The sequence below is a fragment of the Coffea arabica genome, chromosome 3e (assembly GCF_036785885.1).
Source record: "Coffea arabica cultivar ET-39 chromosome 3e, Coffea Arabica ET-39 HiFi, whole genome shotgun sequence".
NCBI classification, from domain to species: domain Eukaryota; kingdom Viridiplantae; phylum Streptophyta; class Magnoliopsida; order Gentianales; family Rubiaceae; genus Coffea; species Coffea arabica.
Window position 1 is genome coordinate 37,252,016 of NC_092315.1, and position 18,501 is coordinate 37,270,516.

Genomic DNA, 18,501 nt, shown 5'->3' on the forward strand with positions numbered 1-18,501 from the left:
TCTTTGTGCTTAGAGAGTGGGAGGTTGGTTGGGCATGAGACAGTAGCTTTTTCAGGTATGTTTTTCTTTGGGTGCAATTATGGAATCTCCCTGTTCATTGGATGAGTAGAGCAGTGGGTTTTAAACTGGGTCAGATTTTTAACTCAGTAAGAGAGGTGATCATTCCAGAGGTGGGGGGAAAGGTGGAAGGCATATGAAAATTATGGCGGAAGTAGATGTAGTACAACCACTGATTAGAGGCACAAAAATCAAATGTAAAGAACAAGCTGAATGGGTGGAGTTTAGGTATGAGCGTTGTCCGGATTTCTGCTACAACTGTGGAGTTATAGGACACAATGACAGAGCTTGTTCTGGGCCAGGAGACGAAGGTTGTGGTCAGCGAGAGGTGCAGTATGGAGCTTGGATGAGGGCAGGCAACATTATGGTCTCACCGTTAAGAGGAGCGAAGGAGGGTGTACCTGAGAAAGGAAAAGCACAAAGGGAAAGGGAAGAGAGTACTGGGCATTTAGTGGTGAGAGACAGAGGGGATGGGGATAGAGTGATTCCGAGCAAGACCAATCAGACCGAGGGTGTGGACAAAGGAGGAATTTCTCAGGAACAAATCAGGAGGAAAATGCAGGAGGAAGAGTGGGACGCATATTTAAAGGATCAGTAAGAATTGACCGAAAAGGAACACATGGTGGTTTTAAGGAATAAAAGGGTAGCAGAAGATAACGACAAGGGAAGGTATGGTAAGGGTGAGGACCCTGGGGTAGGAGGTAGGGAAAGTTTAGAGTTGGTGCATGTGGAAATGGAAGTGTACAACAAGGGGGGTCAAGGGGGGGCAGTAGTTTAGACAGGGGAGAGGCAGGGGACGAGTTAGAGATATTGTTAGGAATTCAGGAGAAACCAAGGGGGGAAACAAGTAGTAAGCAGGAAGGAAAAAAACATTGTACCAGGAGAGTGAGAAGAGGAAGGGTTACTATACAAGAAAATAAATTTTCGGATGCAGACAAGAACCTACGTGGGAAAAGGAAAGCAGAAGCAATGCAACAAGAGACTCAACAAATGGATGTGGATGCAGTGGAAACACCAAAGGCTAAATGTTTAAAACTGGAGAGTAACAACTTGATTGTAACTGGGGAATTGGAGGCTAATCCCGTAATGCCTCCAAGGGGTAAATGAAAGTTGTGGTGTGGAATTGTCGAGGTGCAGGAGGCCCCTTGACAATTCCCCAACTAAAGGAAGTTTTACACTTCCACTCTCCTAATGTGGTGTTTTTGAGTGAGACAAAGAATCAAGAAAAATTTATGAGATCTGTGCAAAAGAAAATAAGGTTTGAGAAGGGATATGTTGTTAATTCAATTGGGAAGGCAGGGGGCATGGCTTTATACTGGAACAATGCTGTGACTATTGATCATTTAAGCCACACGGATTGGTACATCTTAGCATGCATTACGGACAAGGAAGTAAATAGCCAGTGGTGGTTGATGTGTGTTCATGCTAGTACTGATAGCAATATCCGAAAAGAGCAATGGAAACACATAGCTGAATGGAAGAAGGGCTGGGGGGAAGAATGGGTAATGGTTGGTGATTTTAATGATTTACTGTCAAATGGGGAGAAGTGGGGAGGGAGGGTGCGAGCTGAGAGTAGTTTTAAGGATTTCTATAGTTTCATAAGAGACAATGAATTATTAGATATAGGCTATAAAGGGCTACCAAGGACCTGGAGTAATTATTGGGAGGGGGAGGGGGAAGTAAAAGAGAGACTGGATAGGGGATTATGTTCTGCTGGTTGGTTGCAAAGGTTTGATAGGGTTGTGTGTACACATATTGAGAATGATGCTTCGGATCATGCCATCTTGATGGTAGATACAAATCCAGAGATAACCAAGAGGAAAATGAGATTCTATTTTGACCAAAGATGGACAAAAAATCCAGACATGAAGGAGGTGATACAAGGGGCATGGAGGAAAGTTCAAATTGGATCAAGAATGTACAAAATAACGAGGAAGATCAAGGAAGTTAGGGTAGCTATCCTGGAATGGCGGAGAAAGGTACAAGGAAACTCAAAAGTAAAGATCAAGGAATTAAAGGAGAAACTCAAGGAAGTGAAGGAGGAACATGAATCTGGAAATAAAAGTCGAGTCATTGAGCTAAAAAACCAGCTAAGCAAAGCATATGAGGAGGAAGAGCTGTATTGGAGCCAAAAATCTAGAAGCAAATGGCTCAAGGAAGGAGATAGAAACACAGCTTATTTCCATACAACTGTCAAGGCAAAGAGGAAAAGAAACACCATCAGCACGCTGGAAAAACAAGATGGGACCTGGTGCAAGAGTGAGGAGGAAATTGAGGTGGAGCTGTGTCAATACTACAATGATCTCTTTACTACAACCAACCCGGATGACTTTGAGGAGATCCTTAAGGAGATCCCGAGCACTATTTCACGACAGATGAATGCGAAGCTGATTAAACCTGTGGAGGAAAAGGACATCAGACAAGCATTATTTTCTATGCATCCAAACAAAGCACCAGGCAAGGATGGTATGTCCCCACTTTTTTTCCAACATTATTGGCATATAATAAAAGGGGATTTGGTGTTAGCCATAAATAGTTTTTTCCATTCTGGTTGCCTGCTTAAAACTGTGAATGAAACCATCATTTCTCTAATCCCAAAGATCGATTCTCCAACATCCGTTTTACATTATAGGCCAATTAGCTTGTGCAATGTGCTTTATAAGATTATCTCAAAAATTATTGCAAACCGTTTGAAGCATGTTCTCCAGCACTACATTAGCAACTCACAATCTGCATTCATCCCAGGGAGACAAATTCTGGATAATGTAGTGGTAGCCCATGAAATTTTGCATTTTCTAAAAAATAAGAGAAAAGGGTCTACAGGCTACATGGCTATTAAGTTAGACATGTCGAAAGCCTATGATAGGGTAGAATGGATTTTTGTGGGGAGATTAATGTTGAAAATGGGTTTTTGTCCAATATTTGTCAAATGGATTATGGCTTGTCTATCCACAGTGACTTATTCCTTCAATTTAAATGGCCAGAAGGTTGGAAATGTCATACCTACTAGAGGCATTAGGCAAGGGGACCCCTTATCACCCTATCTTTTCATCATATGTGCTGAAGGTCTTTCTAGCCTTATTCATAAAGCTGTGCAAGGAAAGGAGCTAACGGGGGTGAAAATTTGTAGGGACAGTCTGGTTATCTCTCATCTATTTTTTGCAGATGATTCTCTTTTGTGCTGTAAAGCAACCGGACGGGAAGCTCTAAAGGTGAAAAGCATTTTGACAAAGTATGGTAATGCATCTGGCCAGGTTGTGAATTATGAAAAATCAGCATTGTTCTTCAGTAAAAATACCAAAGAAAGGATGAAGCACGAAATAAGCGAAGGCCTGGATAATATGAAGGAAGCAGTGAATGGGACATATTTGGGACTACCAATGGCTATTGGAAGATCAAAGGCACAAGTGTTTGGCTTTGTAAAGAACAAAATCAGTAGCAAACTACAGGGATGGAAACAAAGGCTACTGAGTGAAGGAGGAAAGGAAGTGCTGATAAAGGCAGTGACAATGGCCATGCCAACATATGTAATGACATGTTTCAGGCTCCCAAAGGGATTATGTAGAGAAATCTCTGGGAAAATTGCAAAGTTTTGGTGGGGCAAAGGGGAGAGAGAGGCAAGTATTCATTGGGCAAGCTGGAAAAAACTCTCAGAGGTGAAGGGTAGAGGTGAAATTGGATTCAGAGACCTGGAAGCCTTTAATACTGCCTTGCTTGCAAAACAAATTTGGAGATTTCTAACTGCTCCGAATTTGTTAGTAAGCAAGGTAATGAAGGCGAAATATATGAAGGATCCCAATTGGATGAACAAAGGCCCTCCTGGCTCAGCATAATGGAGCTGGAAAAGCATTCATAGTGTAAAAAATTTGTTGTTGGCTGGACTATGGAAAAGGATAGGTGATGGAAGAACGGTAAGTATATGGAAGGATAGATGGGTAATAGGGTCTGAAGGTGGTAAGGTGGAGGGTGAAAAACCTAAGGATGCAACCTCACGTGGGTGAGTGAGCTGATTGAAGAAGGGAGATGGAAAAGAGAACTTTTGCAGACATGGTTTGGAAACACACAGGCTGAGCTCATTGAACGTATTCCCACCAGCATTGGAAGGAGAATGGACAGACTGATCTGGAAATTTTCAAAGACTGGAGCATATACGGTGAAAACAGGATATGCAAGGGCAAGGCAGGAGGAAAATCAGATCAGTCGAAACCAAACATACAATGCTGAGTCAAGTTGGGAAGTTAGAAAACGTACGGTGTGGAAGAATCTGTGGCACCAAAAGGTAAAGGCCAAGCCGAAACATTTCATGTGGAAATGCTTGTAAAATTGTTTACCAACCAATGAAGTAATTTTCAAAAGGATTGGAAAAGGTGAGGGAAGATGCAGCTGCTGCGGAGAAGGCATAGAAACCATAGAACACTTACTCTTTTTTTGTGTGAATGCGAGGGAGGTTTGGAAATTGGCACCGGTTAGCTAGGATGGATTAGTAGACAAACAACACAATTTCTGGCTATGGTGGGAGGAAGCCAATAAAGCTACTTCAAAGGAATGTGGACCTGACCGAGTGAACCTCACCATTAATCTGTTTTGGCAAATCTGGAAAGCACGAAACAGAAGAGTTTTTGACAATGAAATCCAGAATTCACCCAACATTGTCTCCAAGGCGCAAGTGGAATGGCTGGAATATGAGCATGCAAGGGAGGAAGAAAAGGAGCAGACTGCAACGGCAAACATCAAGGAGCATCAAATGCGTGGCCAAACAGCAGGGGATGATGACGTTTGCTTATTCACGGATGCGGCGATATCATCAAGGATGATCAGGACGGGTCAAGGCATTGTTGCAAGAAAATGGAACGGAATGATCATGAAAGCGAAGGCAATAGTCAATCAATATAAGGGGGAACCAAGTAAAGAAGAAGCTTTAGCAATTAGGAATGCAATGCTGATGGCTAAATAGGTAGGATGGACTAAAATTACAATCCATTCGGATAGCAAATCAGTTATTGACCAGATACATAGTGGCCATGAGTATGATAGTACCATTGCAACTATTCTAGAAGATGTGCAGGATTTGACTTCACATTTTGTAAGCTGTAGGTTTGTGTGTATATCTAGAACAGAAAATGAAATTAGCCATGCTCTAGCTCAGTTTGCTATTCAGCTAGTGAATGATATTGAATAGGAACAAGATTTCCCAGTTTGGCTGATGGATTTAGTGAGGAAGCAAATGAGGGTAGTTGCCCCTTTTTGTAATTAATTCTTGTATTTATCAAGGGTTTATCAAATATATATAACTGTTAACGTTTGTGGAAAAAAAAAAAAAGTACACACCATATAGTGTGGATAAAACACAACAATTGCATTAAATCGTACCAATCCAATCATAGCTACCTTGATCCCACTATTTGCAATAGCACAAAAATTAATGCAAAACTATACTTGTCAGATTTTTTAGTACATACAAGAGTTTCTCGTGGGCAATGGGCCCTACGACCCTCAGACTACACCAGCCCTTGCTTATCATGTGCTTAGTTCTGGAAGTATTGCGTTTATGTTTCCCGGACAAGGATAGCGTGATTTTCTATAGAGAAAATTGCACTTTAGACCTCAAAGTATTGTGTTTATGTTTCAACCAAAATAAAAGCAACCCCTTGAGTATCCAATTTTGATCATTTAGTCCCTAATTTTACGATCTAAACAAACATACTTTCTAAAGTATATTAATTAACCAAATTGGTTCATAATGGTTTATAAAACATAACCAAATTTAATAATATAAAACAAAATGTTTGAAAAAGGTTCATAAAAGTTATAGAAAATTCTAGAAAGACCACAAAGATTTTAAAACATTAATAAAGTATAAAGTAAGGCTAAGATATTCACTTTTGACAAAATAAAGACAATTTGTAGATATTCCATTTTTGTAATTTGTACATAGAAGTATACAAAAGTGCATATATAATTACAATACTTAATTTACTTATTAAAAAAAGTACACAAAACGTATAGAAAAGAACACATGCACTACACATATATGCTTTGTTCCAGTGTTAAAATTAGATTTTTTAGATTACCTTAAACTTATTTTCCAGGGTATTAAAAATTTTATGATTTAACTATAAATTGTTATGACGTGTATATAAATTTCACGAATTTTGATGGATTTTTATATTATATAAATAAATTTTCTTAGATTTTATAAAACATTAGGGACTAATTCAGTCAATTAATATACTTTAGGAATTATATTTCTTTAGATTGAAACATTAGGGATTAATTAGATTGAAATTGAATACTCTAGAGACTACATTTGTTTAATTTGAATAAAGCATTGTGGACTAGTTTGCTCCAACCCCCATACATAAAGGACTGCAAGTGCAATTTTCCCATTTTCCATGTGTGATATGTCCAACCTTGATAAAAATAATGTGAATGGTTTTCAAACTAGTATTCAAATTAAGAGAATTATTATTTTTTGGCATCTAGGTACCTACTAGAATGCCCACTCTCTTTGCTAAATGTTTGTGAAGTCCATAATCTAATCGTACAGCCACAAAAAGTGAGATTTGAAAAGGAAATACAACTAAAGAAAACTTCTTGGAGCATTATATTTTAGGTAGTAGTTATATTTTTACAAAAATGGAGTTAAATATAATTGGAATTTCATTGACCTCTTAATTATGGCTTTAAACTATTGATTTGTGATTGGCTTAAACTACACATATATAAACACTATTATAGGTTATAGTTAAGTAGGAGAAATTTGGGACGATAAGGTACAAAATGTCCAAAATTGATGTTAGAAAGTAAAACAAAAGACATAAAAGTTTGAGGGTGAAAAATAGAATTAGTGCTTTGTAAATTTTTGATTTAAACCAAATTAAATGGATAGAAGAGGAAACACAATCATATCGATTGATTTTTGATGATCAAGCTTCAACGTCATTGCATATGTCATCTTAATTTTTTTTTTGGGGCTACATGATGACTTAAGAAAGGTTTATAGTCTAGTAATATATTCTCCTCCATTGCTTTTCCTCATAAATTTATGTATATGCCTTTGTTAGTGATTTATTGCCATAATTAATTCTATACAATCTTAATTCAATTTTTTGAGCGCATTATTCCAACATTACTTGCTCTAATTAGCTGTAATGTAGGAGGTTAGTGTCCCTTGGAATTTCCATTTCTTTATGGGTTAATTACATTAATTTTTCAACCTTGAGATTTAGCCAAGTTACTAAACAAACCTTGAAGTTTTGTTAAATAACAGTCTCACCTCTTGACTATACAAACGTTTGTCCAAAAACCCCCTAACATCTAAAGCCGTTAGAGATGCATCTGATGTCAAGAAAAAAATATTGTGCAAGCCCAAAGATGCCATTACATAGGTCTGCTCATTTTTTGTTCTGCAAATACCCCTTTGGCGTTTTATACATTGGTTACACACAAAAGTTTATCAACATGCCTCAGGGTGCAAGAATATCGTTCATCTCTCCCAAAGTCCCAAGAATATCGTTCATTTCTCCCAAAGTCCCAATCCTGATGCTCAATACAGGCAATAATAATAATAATAATAATAATAATAAAATCGAAGGTTATTACTCCCTCCGTCCCACTTTGATAGTCCTGTTTCTTTTTTCACATAGTTTAAGAAAAAGTAGTTAACTTTGTTGGAAAAGTAAATTTAGATTGTTATTTTCCTAAAATACCCTCACATTAAATATGGTACAACTTTATGGGAACTTGAATTGATGGTAAAAAAAGAATCAACTCTCATTAAATGGGGTAGGTTTATAGTAACAACTACTTATATTGAATAAGGGTATTTTAGGAAAATTAAAATACAACTACATTCTTCAATTGGAAAGTGGACTACAATTTGTGACAGATGAAAAAGGAATACAGGACTATCAAAGTGGGACGGAGGAGAAAGAAGTAAGAAAGCAAGCACTTGTGGATTAAGTTTTGGACAATCAAAATCAAGATTCTGACATGCATGTGAACGTCCATAATTCAAGGATCTTTTAATTATTTTGAAGATTTGAGAGTTTTAGAAATTGGGTTTGAAAATCCATGGAAGACTGGATTTTTTTTAATCATTATATGGTTATCATGATTAGTGGGCGTTGATCAAGTAAGAGCTTTTTGTTTAATTTTGAAATTTTTAGTAAGTGTGTTTTCTTTTAGTTGTTCGAGTAGATTTCTTTTTTCACATTTGATTTACATTTCTTTAATGAAAACTCTGTGATTTCTTCTTTTCCAGTAAGCAGGTATTAATTAAAATTTTAATTTTGTGAACTGTTTTTTCTTTTGTGAAATTAGGCACGGATTCATCATGAATAGTACCCCAATTGATAATCTAAGGTTGAAAAACGGACGATGTACCAAATGTGGAAGCTGGACTGTGGGTATTGGTGAAGGTTTCAAGAACCCGGGTTTACTATCAAGGTCATGCGCCTATAGGTGAGCAAGCGGATTGGGTTATCTACAAATAATGAGAAAGAGTTAAAATTATGTCAAGCTATAAATGATTATTATGCATTTTTAAAGGAGTATAAAAAAGAGTGGAGCAGGTTTTAAAAAATGGTGAAATTCATGGAACCTTTTCAAATTGGAGGACTGGGAATGTGAAACTAATGAATTTGTTGATTAGGAGAACTTTGTGAATCTAATTAATGAAGCTGCTTTGTCAGTGATATGGCGCAGCCGCAGATGATTTCTTTAGTTTATAAAACAGAAGTGCAAACTTCTCCTTACCTCTTTGTTCCTCCAACTTCTCCCTACTTCTTCTCATCTTCTCAGAAGTCCTTCCCCTTCACAAGGGAGACCATTCCATGGATTCCATTTTATGATGTTTTTTAATAATGTCTTTGCTAAGCTTTTTTAGTCAGACTCGTTTGTTTCTCCTAGAAGATTATAGTGAGAATTTTGTATTGTTCTCTTTTTGGATTCATCAATTTTTCAAATTTTTTAAAAGTACTTTAAAAGGTACATTAAAAAGTAGTCTAATTTTCTTTAATGTTTAAAAAATATTCCAAAATATATTTTAAAAATTCTTCTACTCTTAAATATTCCAAAATATTTTCTAAAAACTCTGCTACAGTAAAATTTTTCAAAAACACCCTAAAAAATAGCTAATCCAAACGGCTTCAATTGATTCGAATTTACTTCAAATCTGGTTGTCAAATCTGGAATGTCTTTGGATCTTGGGTCTATCTCAACAGATCTCATCATTGTTATTGGAGTTTAAAGTCATTTGATTAGCAGATGTGTTGATTGGAACATGTACAGAAGGAAGTTGCAACAATTTATCTTATTAAAAAGCAATTTCAAATTTTCTTGTATTTTTCAGATTTGTTCAAAATCATTCAGATGTATTGTATCAATTATTAAATTGCAGATTTGTTATTTTAAATGCATGTTTAACGTGGCAGAGTAATGATAGGGAAAAACACCTAGAGAGAGACCACCAAAGAACCCAATATGTAAGTCAAGAGCCCAACTCTGACCCAAAAACTTAAGCAATTAGGTTTCGGTCCCTTACTTATATATTAACCGCCCTTTCTCTATTTCTCGAATCAATGTGGGACATAATTTTTTTCTCACAAATATAACAAATCTCCTCCTTCATGAGTAACCCCTCACATTAAATCCAAATTTACAAACCCTTTTTCGAATTCACTTTAATACTCAACGCAAGCCTACTTTATCACCTTATGTCATCCCTTTTCCCAAACATAGACCCACTTTTCTTCAATATCCAAACTGCATTTTTGGACCCCTGCCAATCTTTGACTCCTTGGTTTAACACCAACCGGACCCCCTTGTCAAACCCATGGCGCACTTGGTCCAACACTAGCCAAATTTCTGAACACTTCGGCACTTCAGTCTACCGTCAAGAAGAGAATTTTTACTGGTGCAACTCCTAGAAGAATTCACTTGCCCATGAGTAGTCCAGTCATACAACATAAAACTCTGATACCAATTTGATAGGGAGAAACATTTCGAAAGAGTTCAATATGTAAATCAGGAACTCAACTCTGACCCAAAAACTTAAGCCATTAAATTTCGACCCCTTACTTGCATATTAATTGCCCTTTCTTTATCTCTCAGACCAATGTAAGACATAATCTTTTACTCATGAATCTACCATGTAAATCAAATTTTATTAGACAACTTCCAATAATCCGTTAATGAAATTTGCTTTTTGTCAAAAAAAAAAATGGAATAGAATTGCAAATGAGCCTTGCTCGTTGCACCTATTGTAGCGGACTCTGGATATGCTTTAGAGAAGATTTTTCAGTTATTTTGGAGTGGAATCATGAGAATCAGAGGTAAGTTTCTAAACCATGGAGAGACTAGTTTATCAGAAGGTGTGTGTGTGAACATGCATCTGATGTAATATACTGACAAAGGGGCGCAGGAATGCCTTTGTAGCCTTTTATCTCCAAAACAGATAGCTGTGTAATTTGAAAATTTACTTTTTTCAGTTTTTAAAATGCACTGATGCAGCTCATAAGTGTTCTGGGCATCCAATCATTTCACTAATTCTGTCCAAGATATGTAACAGAAGTTTCTTAAACGGGGTATCTGTTATTTGACTAAACCTCGGGGTTTGGGCAGATAGTTTGGCCAAACCTCAAGAGAGGTAGATGTAATTAATCCTTCTTTATTTACAAATGGTAGAAAAAAAACAAGGGAATACCAAATGTGTTGACTTCTGCATTAATTTTTTCCAATACCCCGGTTAGATCAATCATCAATGAAGGTCTTAACTTGTGGTGCTTAACTTGAACATTTCTTTATTTCTTCTGGCGGCTTAATAAGAGGCTGACTTTTTCAATTAAATGCTTAACGTTGATTATTCACCTAGTTAATTACTAATATAATCTCAGCAATCTATAACATTTCTAAATTTCCTATTGTACTTGCCAGCAATTATGCAGATGGTTGTTCAATTTCTCCTAGTAGCCAGGTCCAGTAGAAGATTTCAATCCAACCGGCACTTCAAAAACTATTGAGCAATTTGCCTAATCTATGAATTGACTTGCCCATGAAGAAATATATAATTGACACTGGGCATCAAGATCGCCAAAGAAACTAGATACAAGTGTTATTAAAACATGGCAAATTCGTACATCCAACTTCACTTTGTAGCATTATTCTTCCTTGCAAGTCTTACAATCCCCTCTAATTGCCTTCCTGGCCTTTATCCTAAAGCCCCTGTTGCCCTCTTTGTCTTTGGTGATTCACTTTTTGATCCTGGAAACAATGACCTCATTAAGACAACCACTACTTTCCAGGCAAATTTTCCACCTAATGGAGAAACATTTTTTAAGCTCCCAACCGGGAGGTTCACTGATGGCCGCATTATCCCTGATTTTATAGGTAAGAGCGCTTTCTTGCAAAAATCTATATGTTTACAAATTAATCTTACGTGCTAAAGTGTGTGCAAATAGAGTATTTGATACTTGATACGTTATGCATCTATATCTGTTAGTGCTTAAAGAAAAAAACTTTTATAATGATGGTGTTTAAAAGATTAATCTTTAAAATATATTTAAAGCTAGTTGCGACTTTTTTGCAGCTGAATTTGCAAAATTATCTCTAATTCCACCATACCTGCAAACTGGATATCATGAATTCTTGACTAATGGCGTGAACTTTGCATCTGGCGGTGCTGGTGCTCTTGCTGAAACTAATACCGGATTGGTACGTATTAACATGTGATTATGAGCAATTAATTCCAATATTTTAGTCACAGCTAATTGCTAAGAGGTCAGTTTTTCATGTCATTTTTCAGGTGATCGACCTTAAAATGCAATTCAAGAGCTTTAGGAAAGCTAAGAAACATTTGAGGTTGAACATAGGTAAAAGAGCAACAAGACGAGTGGTGAAAAATGCTGTATACTTGTTTAGCATTGGTAGTAATGATTACTTGAGCCCGTTGACTAATAATTCCAGTATATTTAAGTTGTATGCACCACAAGATTATGTAGCAATTGTGGTTGGCAACATTACATCGGTGGTTCAGGTAATATTCCGATTTTCTTTCTTTTTCAACCTTTTTTTTTCTAAAAATTTTTTTAGCAGGAAAATTGTGGGGTTTAAGAATTCAGAATCTCTAAGTTACAAAATTTCAACCTTAATCACTAGATCAAAACCTTCTCGACTATTTTCTCTTTCAACTTTGTCAACTCTTTATTGCTAATATTGGAATTTCCTTAGCCAACACATATTGGCTTAGTTGATAGTGCCATTTCCTCTAAAAAAGGATCGCAAGTTGTCGAGGGCCTATTCTAACCTATGGTAATGATCGAAACTGAAACTACCTAAACTTTTTAGTGCCGTAACTGAAACTTCGTTATACCAATGGTTAAGTGTTTATGTTTCTCGCATTGAAGTACATCACAAACCATCTCAAATATGTGGATGGGGCTTCATAAGTTTCATTTTTGACAAATTTACCCTTCGATGTAATTGGGTCGAAAATGGAATAATAAAGTTCGAATCTGGTGTAACTAAGTTAAGAAATAGTGTAACAAAATATAAAATTACTAATCTACCCGAAATGAAGTAAAATACAATTTGTGATTCCCATTTCTACATTTTTTTTCCCTTCTCGCCCCTTCCCTATATGTTGCCTTTTGGCATAGTGTGTTTAATATCCATGTATCTAATCCCATTGTTAATTGACTCACAGAAAATTCACAGGGAAGGTGGAAGAAAATTCGGGATTTTAAATTTGGGTCCCTTAGGTTGTTTGCCAAGGCTTAGAGCAGCCAATGTGGCCGCTGGAGGAAATGGAGAGTGCGTGGAACAGGTCACAGCTTTGGCTAAATTACACAACGTATTGCTTTCCCAAAAACTCCAGTTGCTACAAAAAGGGCTCAAAGATTTTAAGTACTCGTATTTTGACGTCTTCACAGCTTCCATCGCGACAATTCAAAATCCTTCCAAATTCGGTATGTTCTTGAACACTTTCACGAATGATGGGGAAAATTCTTAAGTACTACAATCTTTCATATTAGAAGCAGAGAAATGTCTTCAGAATTATTGGCATCTCTATTTCTAATTAAAAAATGATAATAAATAAATGTCTTTAAAATATAAAGATTGGCCATTTTTCAAAAAACAAGTTTTTCAAATACATGCTACAGTAATATACAATAATTCAAAAAATTCTCATCCATATAATATATCAAAAAAATTTTATAATAAAAATTTTTCATATACACTGCTACAGTAAAATTTTTCCAAAACACCCCTAAAAGGAGCTAATCCAAACGGAGCCTATGTATTAAAGTATAAATTATCTTCATATTCGTACTCTTAAAAATACCGTTGGAGATAATTAATTATTTAACCATTGTGAGTTTAACTAATCATTTTTTTCAATCCCAAAAATGAAACCATGCTTCTCGATCCAGAATCAAGATTCGACTCCTCTTCCAATTACTCTCCTCTTCATTTACCACAATAGAAATTGGATGCATGACACATATTTCATTAGTCAGTGAAATCCAAATGTGTAATGTGAAAAGTGGAGAAGAGAGTAACTGGAAGAGAAGTCGAAGAGACACAGATGTCTTACATCCAAATCTGTATTGTGAGAAATGAAGGGGGGGGGGGGAACGGAAGAGGAGCTAGATCCTCACATCTCCAATTCCTAAATTGCTACTTCTAATATCATTATTTTCTCTTATTATGGGACTAGATCTTCTTTAAAATAGTAGTATAATACTGCTGACAATTAGCAAAGGTAGTAGAGTAACATTTTATTCGTTGGTTACTTAAAAAAGGTTTTAAGGAAGTGAAGAGTGCATGCTGTGGTAGCGGCCCATTCCGAGGATATTTTAGCTGCGGAGGAAAGAGAGGAATGAAAGAATACGAGCTATGTGATAATCCCAAAGATTATTTATTTTTCGACGCTATTCATCGGACTGAAGCGGCCAACTTGCAGTCTGCGGAGGCGATGTGGGGAGGGCCTCCCAACATAACAGGGCCTTACAATCTCCAGTCGCTGTTTCTGCTTTAATTTCTGGTGAGGACTTTGTAAGTTGTGTAAATTTGATGTTCATTACTCCAGATTTTCTTCTTATATATATATATATATTTGGTCATGTATTAGAATAATAATTTTAATAATAAAAAGTTACAATTTCAACAATGGAGCAGTATAATATTACGGTGTTTGTTCTACAGTCAACCAGGGTAGTTTTTATACTAAATATTCAAATTAACCGGTTGACGAAAGAAAGGGAATCCAGTTACTCTAATGAATGCACCAAAGCAAATCATAGACCCTATTGTTTCACCACTAATTCTTGGGCAATAGTGTTAATGGTTGATTAAAATTAAGTCCTATTAAGTCCAGAATACTTAATGGTGATTACTAAAAAATAAAGGATAAAAAAAAACCCGTGGTAAGTCTAATACATAGAAAAGCGCCCTATAGTTTCAAAATATACAACACGACACCTCATGCTTTGAACTAAATTGTAAAGGTGATGGAATCCGTAAAATTTAACGGAAATGACTTACTGGAACCTAAAAAAACTTTTTATACCTAATTTTTATCAAATATACCTATTCTACCCCTTAACCCTCAATTCTCTCTATTTAGAGAATAAAACAAATGATTTTTTGAGCTGTCTTTTACTTAATTATATCAGGGCATTTTGGTCATTTTGTCCATTTCCGTTAAGTTTAACGGATTCCGTCACCTTTACAATTTAATTCAAATTATGACGGGTCGTGTTGTATATTTTGAAACCATGGGGGGCTTTTCTGTGTATTAGATTTACCACAGGGGGCTTTTTTTGTTTTTTACCCAAAAATAAATTAACAGCAAAATCTTGAGGATGTATTTGGATTTATAGTGACTGATTGTTACTTGAATCCTTGGATTTTGGAATGACCTTCCAGTTCAACATATAATCCTTTGAGAAAGTGTTTTAGTTTCTCTTTGATATTTTTTTTGACGATAGAATATCGAGGAAGAACTATTATGTGATATTACAAAAGAATACACGTGATATGGAGACCATAATTCTACTTATAAATAATTTCCCTATTATCTTTTGATATTTCTATTTCAACTCATCATAAAAATACAAATTACCCTTAAATCTCTACACATTAAAAACTCATATCCTATTAGATACATTAAAATCAAAATTACAATTGATCACTTTAATTGAATTTAATCTTATTAATAGTTTATAATGTATAATTATTTACATATAAATTCAATGTTGGATTAAAGATCCAACAATCTCTTATTTGGACTATATGTGTAATTTTATAATTATGTTTTACAAAATAACCGTATGAATTCAATTTTGCTGTCATTATCAAAATGTATCTACAACCAATTCAATAACATAGGATCAATGCATTGCAAAGCAGCCTTTGTTACACCAATATAGGATCAAAGTGGCTTTTCTAACTGATCCATCCACCTTAAACTCTTGTAAGATCAAACCATACCAAAAAAAAAAAAAAAAAAAATCAGAGTGTGAATAAACCAAAACTTTAATTATGCAAAAAATATCTTTAAAACATTAATAACTAAAAAATCAATGTCGTAAAGGCATTTAGACTAACAAATTCCAATTAAAACTAAATATCATTTAATGACATGAGCAGTGTACTCATAAAATATTTTGGATTTCAATCTTTTCGTAAGCGGATTCGCAATTACGGAGATTGTTCCAATATGTTCTATAGACAACTATTCATTCTGAATTTTTCTTTAAGAGTCAGGAACTTGATGTTTATATATTTTGATTTTGTTGATCTCCTATTATTATTAGAATTTTGAGCTGCTGACTTATTGTTACAAAATAATTTGAGTGATTTTTCAATACCATCTATTACATGTAATCTTGTAACAAAATTTTGCATCGAAATTCCATGATTGGACACTACATAGTAAGTTATGAACTCTATTACCATAATAGAAGAGACTATAAGAGACTGGTTAGCACTCTTCCAAGATATGACATCCCTAGCCAATAAGTAGATATAGTTTGATGTTGATTTCATACTATCTTGACATCCAATATAATTGGAATTAGTATACCTAATGATTTCGAGTTCATCTGACATCCGATATGTGAACATGTAGTCTTTTGTTTTTTATAAATACTGCAATATCCATTTGGTTGCTTTCCAATGGTCTAATCTTGAATTGTTTAAATATCTACCCGACATCCAATAATGTATACAATATTCAGATGTGTATAGACCTGAACATATATTAGACTCTCTATTGCTGACGCATAAGGAATCTTTTGCATTTCTTTTCCCTCAAAAACATTCTTATGACACTGATTGAAACTAAACTTGTGTCTCTTAACCACAAAGGTGTCACCTGATTTGCAATTTTGCATGCCATATTTTTTGAGGATCTTTTCAATATGGCTCTTTTATGATATTCCAAAAATACCTCGAGAGTAATTCCTGTGTATCTGTGTGCTTAGCGCAAAAGACGCGTCACCAAAATCTTTCATTTTAAAATTCTTAACTAAAATCTTTTGGTTTCATGCAATAAGTCTATATTATTGCTCACGAGCAAAATATCATCAACATACAATACTAGAAAATATATTTGCTCCCACAGAATTATGGTATATACACTTATCGACCAAATTCATCTCAAAATCGAATAAGATGATTACTTGATGAAACTTAAAACACCATTATCGAAATGCTTGTTTGAAGTCATAAATAGATTTTTTAAGTTTGCAAACCATATTTTTTAAATCTCTTGGTACAAAGTTTTTGGCTGCACCGTATAGATTGTCTTATCAATGTTACCATTAAAAAACATTGTTTTTATATCCATTTGATGTAACCTAAGATTGAAATACATCACTAATATCATTATAGTCCTAAAAGAGTCATTTGAAGAAATTGAAAAGAAAGTCTTTTTATAGTCGATGCCTTCTAACTTTTGCGACAAGATGAGCTTTGTACCTTTTCACATTGCCATTCAAATTCTTCTTGACCTTAAATATCCATTTACAACCAATAAATTTCGCTCCTTCTGACAATGGAACAAGATTCTAGACATCATTGTCTTTTATAAACTTGATCTTTTTATTCATGGTATCGATTCACTTTTGAGAGTTTGAACTTTTCATAACTTGAGGGAAGTTGATTGGATCATCTTTCATCATTTCAGTGTCATCCTCGTGTTCTTCGAGAAATGTAATCATCTGGCATTGTACTTTTCATTTTCTCTAATGCATTTTTTTAATGGCATTGGTTCTTAAGGTGGTAAAATTTGTTCTTTTGGAACAATTCATTGAATGGGAGGTTCCCCGACATTATCTTGATCTATTGCATCATGAACAAGATCAGAAATAGGGTTCCAAACAAAATCAATAGCACCCATAGGAATATTAATATATTACTCTTCAAATACAAGGTGTCTAATTATATCTTTTTCGCCAAACTCAACATCCTCAAAGAATCAAGCATTTTCTGTTTTGAAAATTAAATTAGATATGGGATCATAAGCTTTATAACTCTTGGATCTTTCAAAATATCCAATAAAATAACAACTTATCGTCCTTAACTCTAGTTGCTTTTGATTTAACCTATAAAGTCTTGCCTCTTTTGGACATTCCCAAATATGTAAATATTTCAAATTAAAATTTTTTTAATCCAAAACTCATAAGGGATTTTGGTAGTTATCTTAGTTGGAAGTCTGTTAAGAATATACGTTGCAGTTTTAAGTACTTCTCGCTCGAGTGACTGTGGCAAAGCAGAATGATAAACCATACTCCTCACAATATCCTTAAGTAGCCTATTTCATTTTTCAGCAATACCATTCACAATGGGGGAACCCCACATAATATAATGTGGGATGATGCCGCATTCCTCTAAATATTCAGCAAACAGTCTTGGACATTGTTTACCTAAACCGTTATATCTGCCATAGTACTCACCCATATGATCAGATCTGACACTTCTGATTTTTTTTTTATTGAGTTGGTTCTCAATTTCAGGTTTAAAATTTTTTAACACGTCCAGTGACTATGACTTTTCATAATTGAGACACATGTAGCATATCTTGAAAATTATTTATGAACGTTATAAAATATTATTGACAATTCCAAACAGTTGTAGGGAATGGCCAACAAAAGTCCATATGTATAAGTTCTAAGGCTTCTAAAGTCCTGTTGGTTTCAAATTTTCTTTAATTGGTTTGTTTCCCCTTTATATAATTAATACAATCATCAAACTTTGCAAAATTTAAGGGGCCAAGATTTTCATTTGACACAAGCCTTTTTATTCTACATTTGAATATATGACCTAATCTCTTGTGCCATAATGCAACTAAGTTCTCAATTATTAATTTTCTCTTTACACCTCTAGTATTCAAATGTAGGGATTCATTAGATGAAGTAATTGTATTAATTAAATATAGAT

The 18,501-nt window shown here is 34.9% G+C and overlaps 2 protein-coding genes across 2 annotated transcripts; both read left to right on the top strand.

The window, feature by feature from the left end:
- The first annotated feature begins 1,160 nt into the window (after positions 1–1,160).
- LOC140038483 (uncharacterized) lies at positions 1,161–5,011 on the top strand. Its single transcript, XM_072083853.1, has 3 exons — positions 1,161–3,824; positions 4,124–4,336; positions 4,694–5,011. The coding sequence occupies exons 1-3, from the start codon at positions 1,161–1,163 to the stop codon at positions 5,009–5,011; spliced, it is 3,195 nt and encodes a 1,064-aa protein (XP_071939954.1).
- Positions 5,012–11,038: 6,027 nt separating this feature from the next.
- Positions 11,039–14,211, top strand: LOC140038724 (GDSL esterase/lipase 1-like). The gene is made up of 5 exons (XM_072084008.1): positions 11,039–11,445; positions 11,645–11,769; positions 11,861–12,091; positions 12,761–13,022; positions 13,860–14,211. Exons 1-5 carry the CDS (start codon positions 11,181–11,183, stop codon positions 14,093–14,095), a joined length of 1,119 nt encoding a protein of 372 aa, XP_071940109.1. The 5' UTR covers positions 11,039–11,180; the 3' UTR covers positions 14,096–14,211.
- Positions 14,212–18,501: the final 4,290 nt, after the last annotated feature.